Source organism: Vanellus vanellus (genome assembly GCF_965231255.1).
Source record: "Vanellus vanellus genome assembly, chromosome: Z".
NCBI lineage: Eukaryota > Metazoa > Chordata > Aves > Charadriiformes > Charadriidae > Vanellus > Vanellus vanellus.
Window position 1 is genome coordinate 7,062,213 of NC_138908.1, and position 17,122 is coordinate 7,079,334.

Genomic DNA, 17,122 nt, shown 5'->3' on the forward strand with positions numbered 1-17,122 from the left:
GTCCCCTAGGAGAAAGGACTCAATAGGTAGAGTAAATAATAGCAGTAAAATTTAGCACTGGGCAGAAGAGAAATCAGTAACAGCTGAGTTGTGTTCTGGATTGTTCTTCATCAGAATAAGGGGTTTTGCATTCTAAAATGGCAGAAACTTCTTGAATCAGTGTGGTGGCACCATGCTGAGTCACCAAGTCACTGTTGTTGGCTAAGAGAAATACAGACCTGCAATTTCCAGCCTTTTTTTTCTAAAAAAACAAAACAAAACAAAACAAAACAAAACAAAACAAAAAAACAAAACAGAAAAACAGGTCCTGTTGGCAACAGAACATGAAAAGAACTACAGTCTTACTCCAATCAACATCTCCCTGTAATCTTTCCAAGCCGGCTCCAGAGGCTTCTCATCTGCATGTGTGTATCATTCTTTCTATTGTCACGGGACCTCGAGGCCACAACCAAAAATGATGACCCTAAAGATGTTAGACAGCAGTCAAGCTAAACAAAATATTAGATATTTGATTAAAGAGTTGAAGTGGAAGATCAAAGGCAATGTGTGAGGGAGGAGTGAAACAATGACTTAGCACATCAGCAGTCCCAAGTGTGAGGCACCTGCAAAGTCCCTGGAACTTTGTTGAAGTACCAGTAGTGAAAGCAACAACTATACGCGGTTTTGGTGGCTCAGCTACAATCTTACCAACCCTGGAGTAAAACAAATAACAAAATTAAAAAAAGCAACCGCCCCCTGCTCCCAAGAAACATACATACCTCCCCACTCATGAAGAACTCCTTCACAGTAGGAAGATATTCCTCCTGTCCTCCTCCCAGACCACAAACTCCCTCAAACAAGAGCTCACAAGCATTTACAAGGACCTGACACATCATACCTAGCTGCTGCTTAAGAAATTATTAAACTGCAGTGAAAGCATTTGTTGTGTGCCTTTTTCAATCTCATATTCACAATCCTAACCAATATGTCAAATAAATTTCCCCTACGCTCACGGCATGATGGGCAAAGCTGTTGTAGAAAGACATACAGCATTATTCATAAAAGTTGTACTGTTTCTAAAAGTTTTAATGCTCGTATCATATACATCAGCTGTTTTCCTGAGTGCTTTACACTAAAATACCTACTAATTCAATTTTAATATGTTCTTTTACAATACAAAGCATTAAGTAGATCAACGTGTAGATTAGAGACAAAAACTACCATGTTTCAGTTGATTTTGGCTTTAAACTATGAACTGAAACTGCTGTCAAAAAGCAAACCATAAATCATATCTACAAATGGTGCTGTAAGTGCCAAAGCCCCTAAATTTTTAGGTAAACTTTTAGGTTACAGTTTAAGTGCTATTGTAGGGAAAAGGCCTCTACACAAAATTTATCTGAAGCTGAAAAATAAATGTAACCACCTGCTGTGCAGAGGCTGAAAACCTACCCGACAGCCTTGCTGAGTATTCCTGCAGGACTAAACTCACTTTTGTAGAAGACACAAGAAATGGTTTTATTCTGTGATTCACCTGCTGTTATAGAGGAAAAGCTGTCATAGTAACAGCCATTTCCAATGCCCAACATAACATAGGTTGTGGACTTCTTTTAAATTCATGCTTATACGAACAAGATCTTGCCTTTTCATTAAAAACACGCCATCGTAATTTCAGTGCTGGCAGTGATGGACATAACCCATCACAACCCACTCCAAACTGTTCCAACAGCTAATTATCCTGTCAGGAATAATGTCCCACTTTTGTCTTTCTTTAATGTTAAGTTCAAGTTATTCAACTTCATCAAACGCCTTTATCTGCTGGATGGAACAACCATCTACCATGACATCACTTTGCAATGTAGCTTCTTTTAGATCATGAAAACAACGACCGTTTAAGATCCTTCTCAGCATTTCATTTAAACCATTTACTAACACCTCCATTGTTAACACGTTATTCGCCCCAACTTGCTAACATTTACATTTTTCTTCAAATCTGAATGTTCAAACTTGACAAATTGCATCAAGGAGCCAAATTATATCTCGACTCAAAATCACACAGTCCCTTTTGCCGTAACTTTGCAAATCTGCTTATTTTCACATTCAATGTTGTCTCAGATTTATTTTTTTATTTTTTTTTTTAAATTAAAATCTCTTCTTCAGAGAACAGTCTATATGTTCTTTGGGTTTTTCAACAACGGAATGGCCTATGCGGCACCAGGCCTGCTGGCAGCAGACGGGGGTTGGCTCACTCAAAGGGGGAGAAGGGTTTTCGCCCCAAAATTAGCAGGGCTCATTAACAAGGCTTTAAACTAAATTCGATGGGGGAAGGGGGTATTATCGGGTTTGCCCGTGACAAGCCAAGGGATGTTGTACCAAGGATAGAGGAACCGGGTGCTGATGAGGGCCTGCAGCCATTCGCTCCGAAATGTGCTGGCTACGCTGCAACACGCTCAAGGCCTTACATAGATGAACCAGGAGCCAATGGGGAGGCACCGTTAATACACAGCACAGGAGTGCCTCCTGGAGAGCAGCACAAAGTAATTACAGCTGCTCCAGCCAAGGCAGCCTCAATGAAGACACGGCTGAAGTGCCTCTATGCAAACGCACGGAGCATGGGGAACAAACAGGAGGAGCTAGAGATGTGTGCACACCTCCAAGGCTACGATCTCACTGGCATCGCAGAAACTTGGTGCGATGACTCCTATGAGTGTTGCCTATGGAGTGGTGCCGTGGAAGGCTACAGGCTCTCCTGAAGAGACAGGCAAGGGAAACGAGGAGGCAGTGTTGCCTTATATGACAAGGAGCAGCTGGAATGCATGGAGCTCAGCCTAGGGATGGAAAAAGAGCCAACTGAGAGCCTATGGGTCAGGATTAAAGGGAAACCGAGAGCAGGGGACATTACAGTGGGAGCCTGCTACAGGCCACCCGACCAAGAAGACCGAGTGGATGAAGCCCTCTATAGACAGATAAGGGCGGCATCACGTTCACAGACCCTGGTTCTCATGGGAGACTTCAACCACCCCGACATCTGTTGGAAGGGTAACACAGCCAGGCATAGGCAATCCAGGAGGTTCTTGGATTGCATTGAGGACAACTTCCTTCTCCAAGTGGTTGAGGAGCCAACGAGGAGAGGAGCTATGCTGGACCTTGTTCTTACCAACAAGGAGGGGCTGGTAGTGTCCAACTCAAGGGTAGCCTGGGCTGTAGTGACCATGAAATGGTTGAGCTTGAGATCCTCGAGGCAGTGAGGAAGGTGCGTGGCAGACTGACCACCCTCGACTTTGGGAGAGCTGACTTTGGCCTCTTGAAGAATCTGCTTGGTATGGTACCATGGGATGAAGCGCTGGAGGGAAGAGGGGTCCAAGAAAGTTGGTTAATATTCAAGGACCACCTCCTCCAAGCTCAGGAACAATGCATCTCTACAAAGAGGAAGGCAGGCAGAAAAGCCAGGTGGCCTGCATGGATGAACAAGGAGATCCTGGACATGACCAAAAGGAAAAAGGAGGCCTATAGGGAATGGAAACAGGGGCAGGTAGCCTGGGAGGAATACAGAGGAATCGTTTGAGCAACCAGGGATGGGGTTAGACAAGCTAAAGCCCAGATAGAGCTAAATCTGGCCAGGGACATTAAGACAAACAAAAAATCCTTCTTTAAGTATGTCAGTGAGAAAAGAAAGACTAGGGAAACTGTGGGCACTCTCCGGAAGGAAACACAAGAACTGGTTACCCGGGACAGAGACAGACCTGAGGTACTCAATGACTTCTTTGCCTCAGTCTTCACTGGCAAGGACTGCAGCCGCACTGCCCATGATGCAGAATGCAAAGGCGAGGATTGGGAAAATGGAGAACCGCCCACTGTAGGTGAAAATCAAGTGTGAGACCACCTGAGGAACCTGAAGGTGCACAAGTCCATGGGACCTGATGAGATACATCTGCAGGTCCTGAGAGAGCTAGCAGATGAGGTAACTAAGCCACTAGCCATCATATTTGAGAAGTGGTGGCGGTCAGGCAAGTTTCCTGCCAACTGGAAAAGGGGAAACATAACCCCTATTTTCAAAAAGGGAAACAAGGAAGACCCAGGGAACTACAGGCCAGTCAGTCTCACCTCTGTGCCTGGCAAGACCATGAAGCAGATCCTCCCGGAAACTCTGCTGAGGCACGTAGAAAACAAGGAGGTGATTGGTGACAGCCAGCATGGCTTCACCAAGGGCAAGTCATGCCTGACAAATTTGGTGGCCTTCTACGAAGGGGTTACAGTGGCAATGGGTAAGGGAAGACCAACTCATGTCATCTACTTGGATTTGTGTAAAGCATTTGACACTGTCCCGCATGATATCTTGGTCTCTGAATTAGAGACATGGATTTGACAAATGGACCACTTGGTTGATAAAGAACTGGCTGGGTGGTCAGACTCAAAGAGTTGCGGTCAACGGCTCGATGTCCAAGTGGAGAGCAGTGACGAGTGGTGTTCCTCAGGGGTCTGTACTGGAGCCTGTACTGTTCAACGTCTTTGTCAGTGACATGGACAGTGGGGTCGAGTGCACCCTCAGCAGGTTTGCCGATGATACCAACCTGTTTGGTGAGGTAGACACGCTGGAGGGGAGGGGAGGGATGCCATCCAGAGGGACCTGGACAGGCTGGAGAGGTGGGTCCAAGCCAACCTCATGCAGTTCAACAAGGCCAAGTGCAAGGTCTTACATCTGGGTCGGGGCAATCCCAAGCACAAATACAGGCTCGGCAGGGAATGGCTGGAGAGCAGCCCTGAGGAGAAGGACCTGGGGGTGCTGACTGACGAGAAGCTCAACATGAGCCAGCAGTGTGCGATCGCAGCCCAGAAGGCCAACCGTATCCTGGGCTGCATCAGAAGTGTGGCCAGCAGGTCAAAGGAGGTGATTCTGCCCCTCTACTCCACTCTTGTGAGACCCCACATGGAGTACTGCTTCCAGCTCTGGAGTCCCCAACATAAGAAGGACATGGACCTGCTGGAGGGTGTCCAGAGGAGAGCCACGAGGATGATCTGAGGGCTGGAGCACCTCTCCTATGAGGAGAGGCTGAAAGAGTTGGGGTTGTTCAGCCTGGAGAAGAGAAGGCTCCAGGGAGATCTTATTGCGGCCTTCCAGACCCTAAAGGGGGCCTACAGGAGAGCTGGGGAAGGACTTCTTACTAGGGCATGTAGCAACAGGACGAGGGGCAATGGCTTTAAACTGGAAGAGGGCAGGTTCAGATTAAACATCAGGAAGAAGTTTTTCACTTTGAGGGTGGTGAGGCACTGGCACAGGTTGCCCAGAGAGGCTGTTGAGGCCCCATCCCTGGAGGTGTTCAAGGCCAGGCTGGACATGGCATTGGGAAACCTGGTCCAGTAAGAGGTGTCCCTGCCTATGGCAGGGGGGTTGGAACTCAATGATCTTGAAGTTCCTTTCCAACCTACCAACCTAAACCATTCTATGATTCTTTAATTTCCAAAGTAGCCTTACACTAGACCAGCAGTTCCCTATTGGGTGAGGCAGGTAGCACTGGGAAGTTACAAAAAACTGATGAGATTCAGGCAGAGACCAACTGAACTAACATGTGTAAGCACAAGCTGGTTCCTGCAAGGCCATGCAGGACAGTGTCACCCTCCCACAACGGGTGTAATATGGAGCAGAGTGCAAATGTTGCCCAAGCAGCTCTTGGCTTTGCCAAATGGGTCCACCTGGGGAAGATGATGATAATCCCTGGAGGCACCCATCTTCATGTGGCAGGACAAGCCAGAAAAAGCAAAGCTTGAGACACTGTTGGTTTTCTCAAGTGAAGCATAGCTGTCAAAGGACTGGAAATCAAGTCATTACACTGTGTTAGAATGCATATGTTTTGTTTATAGTTGGTGTATCACAAAATGCAAGTTTGTCTATACAAATTATCTTCAGTTTCACACTCCACAGATACAAGGGCTGATAACTTTCCACTTATATTTTGAGACAGATATAATACCTCCTTTAAAAATGTATTCATCATGTATTATGTTAATTTCTGTATTCTAATTTCTTAAATAAAACATGGTGCAGCATGATTTATTATGGAAGTCAGTCTATTACTTTACTAGTTTTACCTTCAGCCGCCAGCTGATTATCTCATCAGAGAAGACATGAGTACCTACTTTTCAACCTCCAGTTTCTGCACCTCTACAAAGATTGTAATTAACCATTCTTACTCTTTTGTTTAATATTTTTCTTCATTGAGTCTTGTTCCAATATTTGCATCAAATGAACACCAGACAGAAACACCCATAACTGAATTTGCCATTTCATATACTTTTTCTTTTTGTAAGTATTAGCAGCTTTTTTCCAAATGCCCTGGAATGCCCTCAGTGCTCCAAAAATTGTAGAAGAAAAACAACTATTGGTGGTTACAGAAAAAATCCTCAGCCAGCTTTTTAAACTCTGCAGTTCAACATATCCCGACTAGCTAGTTTTAAAATGCCTAGTTTCACAGCTGCTGTTTCAGGTCCCCCTTGGTTGCTAGACTGTTCTAACTACATAGTTCATAACTACGTTATGATGCAACTAAACTTAGTTTTACCCTCTAAACCCAAACCAAAAGCACTTACTAAACACAGCTGCTTTTTCAATTACTAGTGATTTTTTTTTATCATCGCATTAATATGCCAATAACAGCTGCATATTTGTTCTCAACTGACTTGAAGACTGGTCATTGGCCTTCTATCTCCTCGCCTGAGATTCTCTGCCTTTATATAGCCCCTCAAAGGCAACAGAAAGCACATTTTTGTTCACAACTCAAATAAAAATACAGTTGCTATTTTTTTCCCCTAACATTGATCAGTCCAGTCCCTCATGATTGCCTGAGTAGGGCAGTGAGGGTTTGTTTTCATTTTTAAATACACATCTATATCAAAATTCTCACTGAGCTAGTTAAGTCCTACTGAATCTAGCAAAAGAATCAACATTTTCCACTTTTTCTTGCCTTTTTGCTAAACGTTAAGTGTTTCCCCCCCACATTCTCTGAACAGACCAAATACCACTTGAACGCAAAGATTTCTGAAGAGCATAGTACAGTAAAAAAGATTTCTTTCCATTATTGCAACTTTCTCCATCTGTCTGAAGCTCTGCCTACTTTATATTACATCAGACAGTCCTCAAATGGGCTCATATGAGTTACAAAGCTGAGTATCACTGGTATCAGGGTCTTGAACACTTCTGGTTCTCAGCATGCACAGTAAACTGTTGTAACAAGTTGTTGTCTTGATTACCTTTACCTGTGGTGGAAATAGAAAGCTCCAGTGAGAGAACCCATACCAAACTTTGCAGACCTGAAGGGCAGTTTACATACATATATATAATGAAAAACCTATATGGCAAGTATCAGTGCAGCTTTAAAACCTTGATAGCATTTGCCCTGCATAGTCCTACTACTTTGCCAAAATATGTCAAAATTTCTTATGATTCACAGTTAAATATCTTGTATTGTAGAATGGGCAATTGTTGTATTCCATACACTTTACAAGTCTCCAGTCCTGCAAAAATTAGTCGAATTAAGTTTCATGAGCATCTTCATGAGGCCAAAAATTCACTGACATATTAAAATTATTTCTGCTATAAATACATTTTTATTCCATTTATGCACACAGCTCTTTTTATAGCTGTTAAAACTCCTCTCTTTCTCCTTTTTAAACACTATTGAAACTGTCAGGAACTACATTTTAGCAGTCATTGCATACACATCATGATTCCTAGAATTTAAAATGGAATTGTTGATGGTTCAGATACTGTTAGACTGTCATTAGTTCTGCAAAGTATGTAATTTGCCATTCTGGAAGAAGTGACAGTACCTTCACTTGTACAACATGCTTTTAAACTTCCTCACTCTAATTTGAAAATGCCGGTATTATACTCTGCTTCAAGAGAGATATTTTTAAGGCTTGCAGGTTGGCTTGTCACAGAGCAATTTGTCAGGTAGTATTTTGTCTTCATTAGGGTTTATTCACAAAAAGTGATTGGCCTGTCCGTGATATTCCCCAAAGACAATACATTCTGTCTTACCTGATGGTAATGAGGCTCGTGTTAAATTTTCACTTTCCTCATCAGTGCTGCCATCATAGTCATTTTCTCTCCCTGTAGCCATCTGAGTGGTAGCTACACTATTCGTAGGAAAAAAAAAAAAAAAAAAAAAGCAGCACATTTTTTCCATCTCTTATTCCTGCAAAGAATTTATAATTATTAGAGAACGCAAGCCAATACACATCAACATAGGGTCCCCATGCTGAATAGCTTAGCATATTCATATACAAGGACAGACAATAAAAGGTAAGTTAAGATATAAAAAAGCAGGATAAAAATAGCAAACAAATGAAGGTGTGTTGTAGCATTAGAATGATTCACCTTCTCTGGATATTTTTGAACATGAAAACATTTATATTTAGATATTTTTGTTTCCCAAAGGACAAAAGGAATCAAATAATTCAGGGGGAATGCATACGAAAGTACCACCTATGGGAATGGCAGAGACATACTCTGATTGGAAAATTGACTGCGATCTAACAGAAAAAAGAAGAGGACAGATTAATTGAATATTTAGTTCTTGGCTACAGCATCCAAAGCAATATGCTGCTATTTGCAGTGACACCACAAAGAATCTTCTGCTTTCATGACTAACAGAACTGTTTTGGGTAACCAAGCAGTTAGCCAGGAAGAACTGTCACTCACTGTTAGAGACAAAGAAACAGAGACTAAACTAAACTACAATATGAATCAGGTATAATACCGAGTAACTGAGGAAAATTAGGAAATACCTTGAACATTTGGCATCTGCTGCAGGTTCTTTAGCTTCATTCAACAACTTCTGTAGGTTTCTTATCTTTGCCTTCTTTTCATTCAGCACCAAAACAAACCGGTTATAAAGATCTGCCTCTAGTTCTTCTTTAGCTTGCACACATTTTTCCAGCCTACAACGTAAAATTAACTGTTACACTATTTCTTTTTAAAATTCTGTGTTTCCTGGAAGAAAATTCTGTAGCGAGGCCAGTCTTCCTATTACAGGAATCTCCATACCAAACCATGCATTACTAGTCCAGCATCCTGTGTCTGAAACAGGCCAAAAGAAGCTTTTTTTCCCACAGAAAAGTGCAATGAACTTTGCTGACAGAAGGGGAAAGTTTCGAAGGGGAAAATTTTCTCTTCATGCTTTTTTTGATAGGTTCTTGCACATACGCATCTGAGACATCTAACATTTAAATAGGCAAGTGTTCTTTAGTTTCAATGCTGAATTAACAATAATGGGCATACCTTAGCAGGATACACATAATGCAATTACAAATAGATATGATTAAGCTTGACAGGTTCCAAATCAGGACCACACACTCTGACTTGAAATATATTTGAACAGGGGAAAAAAACAAAACAAACAAAAAAGCACCCAAAAACAACAACAAGAAAAAAGAAATAATCAACTCCAGTCCAGCAAGGGCTGAGACGACCACCAAATACTTTGGGCAACCATGACAGCTCCAGAATTTTTTCCTTGCCAGGATTCCCTGGGCAGACATGGGTGATACAGACCTTTGCCTGACCACTTTCCATCAAAAGCTTTGCGTGTCTTGTTCTGGTGAGCTGGCAAGGTACAGAAACCAGTTCCTGGCAAAGTTCAACAGGACACCGCAGCAACAGCTGATGGCAACTGCAATCCCTTACAGTCATTCAGACAAATACAATGCTGGTAACTCCAGTGCTGCGACTCCATTTGGAATTACATGGATACAGAGCTGAGATCTTGGTACACCTGCAGCCAGCATTAGGCAGATTTTTATTTTTTCCCCCTGAACCAATCCCAGTTACTTGGTAGAGGACAAAACACAATATATATAAAAATGTTTTAATTTCTCTTAATTAGTATCTTCAGAGTAAAATATTCTTCAGGTTTTTAAAGGTTTAATGTGCACCTGTAGGGTAGGTCAATGTCAATAAAACATAGCACAATGGAAATATAAAATTAAGAATATGGATGCATAATGTCTCATACTCAAAGCAAAAGTAGAATATAAGCAAACATGAGCACAATAAATGAAGTGATTTATAGCAAATGCATCCTATACTCACTTCTTGTATTTCTTAACTTTTTAATCTTTGGCTTGAACCACAAACATTTTAATAGCTGTGTTCATAACAAGCAAGTAAACATCTTGATAATCTTATTGATCGTAGTAACTACAGTACTGTAGCAAATAGTCAGAACTTATAAACAACATTCTTTTCATCAACCTGTGCAAGGTTGATAAAAAAGTTTAGAAGGCTTCCTTTGGTATTAAACCCAAACAAATAACAGATTTTAAAAAATATTAATTTATAAGGTAAGAAATTTCAACAACTTCCTATACAAATACTGATTATTTTGTTCATAGATCAAAACCATATATGATGTAGGAAGAAAGACAATAGAAAATAATCTCATGAAGTATTAAGTCTACTGTGCAATGCTTTAGGGATATGCTTGATAGTTGATAAATAATTCATCTAATTTAAATGCAAATAACAGAACATCATTACCATATAGATCGGTTCAATAATTCCTAAATGAAAGATCATATGTACTAATCAACTACCAGGAGACTTTCCACCTAGAAAAGGAAAGTTAACTGTTTAGTGGGGAACAAAAGGACAAATTACAAAGAAACATATACCCGAATACAGGGTCCAGAAATATTTTGACCAGCTCATGGAAGGAGAAAGGTAGACAGGAATTGCCTTCCACTTATCAAGTAGAATTCAGCAATTAAAAAAGATTGTAAAAAATTAAATACAGCTGTTGGGTAAATTGCCATTTACATGCTTGAAACTAATTATGTCTGTATACATAAAATTGGAAAACACGGATTTTTGTGTAAAATATGGTAATCCTGTCTGTATCAAAACCTATAGAAAAGTCCCCTCTCCCACACATAAAACAATACTAACTAAAGAAAGTGCTTACTACTATGCCTTTATTTTGTTAGTGGACTGGTTTGTGTCAGAGCAGCCGAGGTTGGCTTAAGTAGTTACATTGAGATATTTTGCTGACTTGGCCAAAAAGGTGTCATGCAAGATAGCTTCAGTGCGGCCCTTGAATCCTGCAAAGACATCCACTGATGAAAATCCACACTAATTGTAAACTCTCCGTGAAGGAAAGTTGATGCTGCCTGGATGTTAAGAAGCACAGTATAAGAACTTACTGCAAGACTAGCCAATTTCTTCAGCCTCTGGAGCAAAATATTAGCATCTTGAAATAGACATACTGACTATATGCATATATTAGAATGTTAACTCTTCCCTGTAGGCCAAATCAATCGGTGGTATACCAGTTAATGTCATATGATTGTTTTCATTTACGTAAACAGCTTTTTTGATTTTTTCCCGTTTTTTTAAAGTAATCCATACATAGATATATTCTCCAGACATAGATATAACAAATTCAGCATAACATTCAATCAGTGTAAAACAGTGTTACATTGACGGTATATTTGGAAGTTATGAGTTACATGGCATATGCCGATACTTAAAAATGGAATAGTAAAAAGCAAGAGTCCTCTGCTGCTTGGGAAGAGGGATGCATTAATTACGCAGAACACGTGTGGGGAGGGGGGGTGGCTCTGGCTGTAACTCTGCACAGCCTTTAGGATTCACTCAGGCATGCATTACCTGAATTACGTGACCACTAAGCAAAGCTGGCTGGGTTTCATTCCAATACCTCATCGGTTACAACTACAAACTTTAATTGCAATTCATCACATGCTTGTGCCTGTATGTGATTTGTCTCACTGAAATACCATCTCCCCAGGCCAAATAAAGAAGCTGCTCATCTCAAAGACAACTTTCTAGTACAATGGAAATAAAAGGAAGTTAATGGCTAGAGTGGTACAAGTCTTATTTGAATGTGCTTTCCAATTTCTATATTCTTAGATCTCTCTGTTACGTAAATGCAATACTTTTAATGTGCCAGCAATGCCCAAGTTGATAGCCATCAAAAAGCTTGTACAGCCTACTGAAAGCAGCTAGTATTAGGAACAGTTATGATCAGTAATTGAGAAAATAAGGTAACTGTCCAGTTCTTAAGTGTTGCCTAAACGTTGAGCAATCACACATGCTTCACAGCCGTTAACGTGATCTATGTAATTTAATGGCATTTATACATTTTTCACACTCTAATACTAGAAAGAAAAAAAATCAACATCTCTGCTATTTATCCTTGTCCTCAGTGCTTGAAAATAATCGCTGGTCTTACGGCACCCACTGTATTACATCTCAGATTCACCCTTCCCCCAGCACTGGCGATGGTACCAAATCTTGATGAACTAATGCTGAAGAGTGCATTTCAAGCACCAAATTACCTAGCCTGCATTTTTATAAGTTGTTTGTGGTTTAAAAATACTGTAACTATAGTTGACCACAACACAAATTGAGAGCTATTTTGATTTTGGCTTGTCTACACTAATTTTTTTTTAATACATACCACACCCAAATCAGAAATTTAACTTGTGTTTTATTGGCCAAGGAACTATGGACGCCTTCCTGTGCAACCTCATCTAGGTGTTCCTGCTCCGACAGGGGGATTGGACTAGATCATCTTTTGAGGTCCCTTCCAATCCCTAGCATACTGTGATACTGTGATACTGTGATTTTGCTACAGATTGTTATTACTTCACATTTACCAACTTAATTATCTATATGAAATAAAACCAGTAGCTGTTCTGGTCTGATATTTTAACTCATCCATCCCTGAGGTGTGTGCGGGCACACACAGTCCCCCCCCAAGACACCCACTTGCACCAGTATGAGAATAATCCTTTTGAAATTTTCCATAGCCTCTCTATTTGGATCTTGCCAGATATTGTCTTAGTAATTTTTATTTTATGTTTTTAGATCAAGAGCTGAACATTCTAGCTAGCCAATAACTCTCCTACAGATGTCACCTACACATTGGTCATTTCCTAAAAGCAGGGAAACGTTCAGCCAGGTAAAATCATCGTCTTGCTTATTGTGATGACCTAAGGGAGCTACAGCTTCAAACAGGAACACTATCAAGACCTCAGATGCCACACAGCTTAGACTCAAGTACATAAGTAATTTAAGGATTTGATGATGCAGGGGATTTGTCTTGAAAGGGCTTTTTGGCATGCTCCTGCCTTTCGCCTTCACGTGAACCAGAACTGCAGAGGGAAGCGTCAGGAGCCATTCCTGTACCTGGCACAGGGCTGCCACGCGAGCTGTTACAGCCGAGCGGACTCTCTCTTGTAATTGCTTACAGACTGACGACTAGGCACATTTAGCCTCCAGAAGGAAACTTGCTTGCCACTTTACAGACCGTACGGAAAGCAGAACAAGTTTACACCTCAAGAGACCCTGGAGAGCTATGAGGCAAAGCTGCTGAGCTGAGCTCACAAGACCTTCATGATGGTCAAGAAAATTAGAGTAGGGGAATGGAAGGGGGATGATTGAGTTATTCCATCCATCCAGTGCCCTGTGCTTAACCTGAACAAAAGCAGCTCTTGGAAGTCTATCTTGCTACCTCTTAATTCTAATGACATCCTGAAGAGAGAGATTTTAAACAAGGGGAACTGCAGAGCCTGAAACTCTAGAGCTGATGTACCTTAGCTCCAGACGAAGGGGGAGCACGATACTCCACACCACCTGTTTTATATTTGGTTTTATCTTTTGGGGGGTTTTGGGGGTGTTGGGTTTTTTGGGATTGGGTTGTGGGTTTGGGGTTTTTTTTTGTTTTTTGTTTGTTTGTTTGTTTGTTTTTTAATTATTTTTGCCACAGCCTAGTCTACCCCGCTGTAATTCATCGATCTTTTGGCTCCAAATGCTGGACCTAGCGTTGTGAGTTTCACAGACCTGAACAAAAGCTTTACCTCTCTTTGTATTTCATGTTTTACCGCTCAATGCCATGAGTGGTAGAGTGCAAAGCTTGAAATCCTGTCTACTGAACAAACCCAGGTAAATCAAAACAAAAAAAAAAAAAACAAAAAACACAGGAAAACAAAAAACCAACACTGTTTGGATGAAAATTATTTTTATTCTCCATTTAGGGCACATGGCCAAAGTTTGGCGGCCATACAACTTTCAGTATTTATTTGAAAAATCATGTTTTTGCTATTCAAAATACAAACATACTGAAGAAAACCATCAGTTTTCAAACCTCAAATACACTGCTTCTGAGAGCAAAGGCTGTCAAGCAACTGTGATTTTTTTTTTTTCCTTTGGGGTTACTCTTTAAAAGTGCCACACCACCATGGAAATTGATACAAGCACTAATGCCTATTACACATTAGCGTGTAATGCAGTACAGCATACTGGTTATACAATACGCTATTGTTCAATAAACTGTTAAGCAGTAAAACACTACTTAGGAAGGCCATATGCTTGTCAGGGAGATTGTCAGGAGAAACTGTTAGTCATTTTAATGAGAGGGAAACAAAACTAGCTCCTCCCAAAAGTTAGCTCTCTTATTCAAGGTAAATTAACACCAATTAGCTAACTTCTTTCATCAATCTTCCTAAATGTGCTTTTTTAGCTAAAGCTATAGAAAAACAAGATAAATCTCTGACTTGCATACGCTAAGCCTTTTATGCTAACTGAAATAAGCAAAGATTACTTCACTACAGAGTGCAGTGGCCGACAACTCAGATCAAAAAATGCAATGGCAAGTAAAAAAAAAACCTCAAAAAATAAATGGTGCTTTTTCCTATAACAACACGTTTATTTTGCAATTCTGTCTGCTTTGACAAAGGAAACAGATTAAAGCAATGGCAACTTATTTCCCACCCAAAAATGTAAATAATTTAAACTACTAATCATAAGAACTATAGAAAATAGTGGAAAAAGGCTTCCTGAAGAAAGTGGAGAGTATTCTACAGAAAAGAGGTCATTTTTTTCACTTCACAAAGGTAAAACCAGCTTTAATTGCCAAGTTTACAGTACCAGTTGCATTTTTGACATAAGAAGATCTACAACTACACACAACTACATGGGCTGTAAGTAACTGGACTCAAAACACTTGTCAACAGAAGAAATATCTGTGTGGTCCTTTCTGTATATGACTTCAAAAGTGGACATCAGTAAAGCCTGTACTGACAGCATAAGTATTTGTTAGTCTCTCAGGTATCACCTGTGAATGCAATTTTAAACTTACCGCTTCTCCACATCGCGACAGTCACTGAAAAGCCTTGCATTTTCTTTTTGGAGATACTCTTTTTTTGCCTGCAGTCTTTGCAGCCGGTCCAGGCAGCAACCAATCAGGTCCTTTATCACCTCTGCTGGACTTGAAACTTTCTGTAGCTTCAGAGATCCAAGTCTAAACTAGGACACAAGGAAAAAGTGAGTTACTTCACTGGTACTGGAAAGATCACAAAACCTCACTCCAGCAAACTTCCATACGTACTTAATAAGCATAAGAAATACTTAACAGTCCTCCCGTTCAAAATGAGATAACATTATTTGTCACAAGAATAGTTGTGGAATAATGTACACACCAATTATTTATGCAGCTAATCCTTCTTAATGGTCACCTGGTATTAATAGGCACAGAACATAAGCACTGATATACTTTCTAATGGGCAGGAAAAGAGATGCCACGCAGCAAGTGTAGCGTGGTATAGCGACACCCTGCTCCTGGACAGACAGGAGGAGGTCAGTAGTATAAAGGTACAACCACAAGTTTCGTGTAAAAGGTGTTTTTGATGTAATGCAGAACCACATGAACTGAAAACCTAATGGTACTGCTAACACATTCACCATCGGCCCAATGAATTAGCTGAAGTCACTCGCTGCCCCTTCTGGCACCCACAGCAGCAATACAACCACATAAACATTACTGATAAAACAAATGAATATTAATTATCTTTGATTTAAAGCAGCACTACAAATGCCTCTCTACAATGCTTGCATGCACCTGATGGATGAAAACTAGTCCACAAGTTTTCCCCTTCAGGGCTCAGACAGCAAGTTCTTAACAATAAAAAGAGTCCTTCAATTAAACAGGCAGCCTCAATAATTCAATAAGACTACAGGATAGGATCTATAATGAATAGTTGTGTTTCTTCACCAATAGGGATGTTATACAAGCCATACAAGAGGTCTGAACAGATTCCTTCTGCCTGGTCTGGCAGAAGCAACAGAAAACCGTTGCTTCTGTTATGTTAAAGGAGGAATAGTTCAGCCATACTCACAAACCATGAGCTAAACGATAAACACGCAAAGCTGGATGAAGATATAAAATCGTTAATGTGACAGTTTCAGGCAATTGAAGAAGAAAGATATTAAGGTTGGTTGAACAGGGTCACACCATTATCTTAAGAGAAGCAAGCCAGAAGTGAAGGACCTGACTTTGGTGCTCTGAGTGGGTAGACGATGGGGAATCTGAACTACCTTAAGGTACACTTCTGCAGCTGACAGAGCCTACAGAAGCCATAGGGAGCTTTTCTGACACCTGTCCACATCTAGCAGCACCACCACTGCCCCAGCTCGACAAAGAACTAGTTGAGGGAGCAGATCCAGAGAAAAGCAGAGTGGGTTGGATAACATAATCCAGCCTTTGGGCAGTTTAACCACAGCACGAGCAGATCTTTCAGGAAAGAGTCATCAACATGGCTTGGCTTTGACTGGAAACGCCTGCAGAAACGTTGAGTTGGTGAGGGGTACGTGGAAGAGGAGGCCCTCTCTTGCATCTTGTAATTATTAAAAGGATTCACATAACTGTTGTGGCATTTCCCTGTGAATAGAACTACATTCATCTTTTTGACCTGAATGCATGGCAATAACATCATAAAAAAAAATAGAAATGTAAGTGATACATACTAGGGAAAAGCTTGATCTGTGTTGTGGCACTTCATCTATTAAAATCAGAAAGGCCATTTCATCCATTTTTCTCCTCACTTCAGGTCATGTTACTTGGGAGGGCATGGCAAATAATGAAATAAAAGTAATCCATGAGAAAAGCACATAGCATTTGTTAATAATTTTTAAAAAGTGAAGTTTACTATTGCTATACATAAGGTTTTGCTGAAACAGGCCTTGTAAAAACTGCTCATAAAGATTTTAAAGGTATTGTTTGAAATAAATAACAGTCCTTCAACATAGATAAGGTATTTTATCTGTGGAAGTCTCTGCAACAACATACGATAA

At 40.7% G+C, this 17,122-nt stretch overlaps 1 protein-coding gene across 1 annotated transcript in view; it reads right to left on the bottom strand.

Moving 5' to 3' along the window:
* Positions 1 to 17,122, bottom strand: part of XRCC4 (X-ray repair cross complementing 4) — a gene marked incomplete at its 5' end in the record, with an annotated part of 170,681 nt that overhangs the window by 92,349 nt on the left and 61,210 nt on the right. Inside the window, 3 exons of the mRNA XM_082497939.1 lie at positions 8,012 to 8,109; positions 8,761 to 8,913; positions 15,132 to 15,298. Of these exons, the coding sequence (XP_082354065.1) occupies positions 8,012 to 8,109; positions 8,761 to 8,913; positions 15,132 to 15,298 (418 nt within the window). The remainder of the gene's footprint in view (positions 1 to 8,011; positions 8,110 to 8,760; positions 8,914 to 15,131; positions 15,299 to 17,122) is intronic.